The sequence below is a fragment of the Sinocyclocheilus anshuiensis genome, unplaced genomic scaffold (assembly GCF_001515605.1).
Source record: "Sinocyclocheilus anshuiensis isolate Anshui unplaced genomic scaffold, SAMN03320099.WGS_v1.1 scaffold67, whole genome shotgun sequence".
Lineage (NCBI taxonomy): Eukaryota > Metazoa > Chordata > Actinopteri > Cypriniformes > Cyprinidae > Sinocyclocheilus > Sinocyclocheilus anshuiensis.
The window spans coordinates 2,796,304-2,801,460 of NW_015552546.1; the positions used below are offsets into that span (position 1 = coordinate 2,796,304).

General features: G+C 31.6%; 1 protein-coding gene across 1 annotated transcript in view; it reads right to left on the reverse strand.

Annotated features, from left to right (window-relative positions):
* Positions 1-5,157, reverse strand: part of atp9a (ATPase phospholipid transporting 9A) — a 57,642-nt gene that overhangs the window by 32,316 nt on the left and 20,169 nt on the right. Inside the window, exons 13-14 of the mRNA XM_016454706.1 lie at positions 3,685-3,797; positions 1,410-1,619 (exon numbers count right to left, since the gene is read on the reverse strand). Coding sequence (XP_016310192.1) covers positions 1,410-1,619; positions 3,685-3,797 — 323 coding nt within the window. The remainder of the gene's footprint in view (positions 1-1,409; positions 1,620-3,684; positions 3,798-5,157) is intronic.

Sequence of the window (5,157 nt, forward strand, 5' to 3'; positions counted from 1 at the left end):
TATATATATATATAAACAGGTAACCTTTAATATCAGTTTAAAAAGCATGGCAAGAGAAGCAACAATCGTCTGTAAAACAATACCAGATCAGTGCATCATGACTTTCCGACAAACGAGGTTCTGCTACAGAACATGTATATGCGTTTAGTCAGCGTCTCTGTGAATGCACAGTCAGTGTGACGGCATGCAGTGGTTAAAACCAAACCAGTAATGATGCGATTGGTGCCTAACCACAGCATGGGTCAATTGATCACTGCATGCGTCACTCGCTCCTGGCCCCACTGATCTGGGTTTGGTGCCCAGAAATGATCGAATATGAGACAGCACATCTGCAGAAGTGATCGGCTGCAGAAGTGAATATGCCAAACGCTCGACTCATCATTCGGGAATAATCTAATACCTGGCCAGGGGATGATGAAATATGTGGCGACTCACAAATTATTAATTTAAAGTGAAATTAAGGATAGCTTCAGTGACAGTACAAAAGACTTCAGTACAAAAGTAAAGGCCGTTCACACCCATTTAATTCAGCTATTTACTTAATGTTTTTGCAAATTTATGTCTGTTTAAATCACTGGAATAGAATGTCACAAGACTGTTTAAAATGATTTTTTTCTTAAAATATTTTTTTCTAACCATGTTCTACTCATGCAATTTCTTTTACTCATCATTCAAATGTTCATGTATTTATCTAATTTAAATACTTATGCTTTATGAATTTGTAAGTATTAAACTTTTTCTTATGTTCATGTATTTGTACATTTGTGTATTTGTACATTTCCTGGTTTTATAAATGCTTTTTATTTTTAAAAATGTATTAATTAAAAAAAAAGAAAAAAGATTTAAATATATTTATTTTTGGTATCTGTGTAAATCATTGGAAAAAAACAAGTAAATTGTCACAGAATTTTTTCTCTTAAAAGAAATTTGTCTACTCGTGTTTTATAAATGTTATTTAAGGTTTTTTAATTATCCAAATATTCATGTATTTATTTAATTTAAATGCTCATGCTTTATGAGTATTAAGCATTTAAATTATCATTCTATTTAAAAAAGTAATGTAATTAAAAAGGTTTTATATTTTTAAAACTATTTTAAAATATTTAAATTGCACTGAATCGATCAAAAGTGACTTTAATAATGTTATAAAATATTTATATTTCAAATAAATGCTGTCCTTTTTTTTCAGAATTCTTTAAAGGATAGGTTTTTTTAACTTTCTGTTCTTCAAAGAATTAAAAAAATTTAATATTTTTATTTCAAAATTAATAAATTTAATATATTTATTTAAATTAATATATTGGTTTAAAATATGTATTTGTTCTGAAACTAGCATTATTTATAAATAAATATATATACATTGATTTTAGAATGAATGGCCAGTATCATCATGAATAAGACTGTGGTACCTCATCCGGACTGGAGGCCTGGTAAACCCTGCATGTGTCTTCATAGTGCATCTCAGCTTCTGCCTGATCCGTCACACCGTTGGACTCGTATACCGGGGTCACGTTGTGCACCAGTGCGATGGCCTTCACTGCCTCGTGCACTCGACTGCTGATGGTCTTCCTCACTTTGGTGGCGCCCGGTGCACGAGAGGCCTGCAGGTCTTGAGGAGGCTGTGGAGATCAGATTCAACATGACTGTCTAGAACGTTTAAGCAAAAATGACAATAAAGCAATTATCATGACTAATTTGTTAAATGTAACAGTTAAATCTCCTACTTAGTGACTGAAAGCATTATTGAAGTTAGACTAAGTAATTTTATAATTACACCATGGTTTAAAAGTTTTAAAGAAATAGTTTTATTCAGCAAGGATGCATTAAATTGATCAAAAGTGATATTTACAACCTTACGAAAGATTCCCATTTCAAATAAATGCTGTTCTATTAAACTTTCTATTAATCAAAGAATCATGGTTTCCACAAAAATATTAAGCAGCACAACCGTTTTCAACATTGATAATAATTAGAAATGTTTCTTGAGCAGCAAATCAGTATATTAGAATGATTTCTGAAGGATCATGTGACGTTGACGACTGGAGTAATGATGCTGAAAATTCAGCTTTGATCACAGAAATAAAATACATCTTAAAATATATTCACATAGAAAAAGGTTATTTGAAATTGTAATAATATTTCACAATATTACTGTTTTTTTGTGTTTTTTTTTACATAAATTACTTAAAAAAAAAAAAACTTTGGAAACTGGCCATACCATTTTACTAATACTTTTAGTTACTGAATAAAATCTGAGTAAAAGTAGAGCAAATAGAGTGATTTCTCTCAACTCATCCACTATCTTAGGTCAATTTCTCTCCACTAAGCTTGCCACAATGCACTCTGGGATCGCTTTCTCCACAAAGGATACATGCGATGCAAATTTTTTCAAAATAAGGAATCTCAAACGCGTATAAAAAACATTTCTTCACACGTAAAACTATTTTAGTGTAAAGACAATACATAGTGCACAAATAAAACTGCATTCTCATTATTTTGACTCTTTATGACCAGATTTGAAGCTAAATGAGCACTTCAGGTTGACAAAGTGATCAAAATATCCATGTCTCTGATTGCTGATAAACCGACCCTTGCTAATATCCTGAAAAAGGACTCAGAAACGCTCCCAGATGTGTTACATATATGAACAATTACCTTTAGCACTGAGCTACTATTTATAGAGTGCACATTTCCGAGGGCTAATGACAGAGTTTGTAAGTTCCTATATAAGCTATTGAGAGGCCGGAGTACTTGTAACCCCAGTTTCCTGCCTCAGTGACCTCTGGTGTCAAACGGACAAAACATATCAGTGAGAGGCGAAAGGGACTCATTTTACAAGGACTTCACTCTGTTTGCTGGACAAAAGCTCAACAATTGTGCTTTGTGAAGGCTTTTCTAAACAGGAAGGTTATGCATCCAAATCTGGATATTAAAGGTGGGTGGTATGACCAAAATCATATATAACAGATAAATCTAATCTACGTCATTGATATGATATATTTATGCATTTATGCCTTTTGCAGTTGCTTTTATCCAAACTACACATTTTATCAGTTCATATATTCCCTGGGAATCGAACCTATGTCCTTGGTGCTGTTAAAGCCATGCACCATACAGTTATATTTAGGCCTCAACTTTTGGATTCAATTTCATTGTTTTCCATTAGACTTTCAAAAAAATGTATTCTTTATTAAGAGGACTGGTTCTATTAAAATGTTATTTAAAAAAAAAAAATCTAGCTTTGCTGTGCTTGTTTATGTAGCGCTGCACAATTTTGCCAACATTTTGAGATTATATATCAATATGACAAAAAAAAATATTTATTATTATGATATAATACAAAATATAAAATTATATATATATATATACTACTGCAATATTTCATATATAGTAAAAAAAAAAAAAATTGTGCACAGGATAATAATAAGAATTAAGAAAAATAATTTTATTTTACAGTACAGGTATAAAATTACAATAATATTTATGGATGCCTTATTTATTTTTAAATGTTAAACCATCATCTTCTCATTACAAATTTTAGAAAAGATGGTTGGAGCATGCTGTATCATTGTACCTTTGCACAAATGACATATGCATTGTGATACTTTGCCCAAAAACTGAATTAGATGCAAAAATTGGATGCAAGCATGCTCAGTTTTCCATGCAGGGAATCCTGGGAAATACCTGAGTGTAAGCGCTGAACACATGACTCTGCACTTCATCCATGGAGTCCATCCCGTACGCCACGGTTCCAAGATGGAGTCGTCGGAACACCATCTCATTCTGAGTGAGAGTCCCTGTGAAAAGCATCAACATTAGTGGAGTTTGAGCCATCCTGCCTAAACAAACAGATCTGCTTATATGATTATAACTACAGGTAGTCATTTTTGCAGATGTTTTTAGTAACATTTAGTGTTGTTTTTAATTGAATCTAAAATTATTAAACATAACTTTCAATATTTGAAATCAAGCTCAAATATAATAAAACATATAAAAAAATAAATAAACGTAAAGATAAATCAGAAATGTATACAAAATAGTTTTAAGTTGAAATACTAAAATTTCTAAATACCAGTTTAAAAATGAAAGATAAACAAAAAATATTTAAAAAACAAAAACTTATAAAAATGACAAAAGCACAAAACAAAATTACTAAAATAAAGTTAAAAAGAAAACTGAAAATGTAAAAATAAAATACATAACACTAAAATAACACTGGTAACTAGGGCTGTGCGATATTGAAGAAAAATGCGATATGCGATACCTTGTTAAAAAATGCGATATTCGATATGCGATACGATATTGCTTAAAGTGTGTAAAATCAATTTCAATTATATTTTAAAATATTTAAAAATGAAAATGATATAACCAATTTGTTTCACATTCTTTCTTGGAAAAGAAATCAGAAAATGTCATTTTAACATCAGTGTGAACATACAAACAAAAAAAATTAATGACACTAATTGTATATCATTGTAACTTTGCTTTCCATACACTTTGAGTACTTCTTCATATACCACAGCAAAAACTATAGTCTGAGAAAGTTCAAACATGATTAAAGGCAAGTGAACAGTCAGTAAAAAAAAAAGAAAGAAAAAGAAAAAAAAAAAAAGAAATACACAATTTACAAGCATAGATAATATAAACAGTATTCAGGCAGAAATTTAATAATTAAGTGTAAAATAACACTGCATAGTGTTCACTGTATGAATTAAATTTAGATTAATCTTTGTTATAGCTGTTTTGTTGTTTAATTAACATTAGTGACGTATTCAGCAGCACGTATTTATAGGCTGCTGTCCCTTTAAATCCAACTGCACGGATCCAGTATATTGATACACATCCGATTTCTTTCTCAGCTGTTTACATTCATCTAAAACATAACTGACTGCATTTACGAGAATGATCGTCGAGACGGGTACTATTGACAATTCTGTGTGTATGTGTCTGCTCAAACATGAGGAGGAGAAGCGAAAGACGAATCAATTCGGTGTTCACGTGCCGTCTGAAACGCGTCTCTGTGTGCGTGCGCTTTGCACGTGTGCGGCAGAACTGAAGAGACGCTGTGCGAGATGCGGCTTGTGCGCGCACTTCAGGTGTGAGTCAGACAGAAAGAGAGACGGCAAAGAGTTGTTTTCTGCAACTTATTGCACTTAA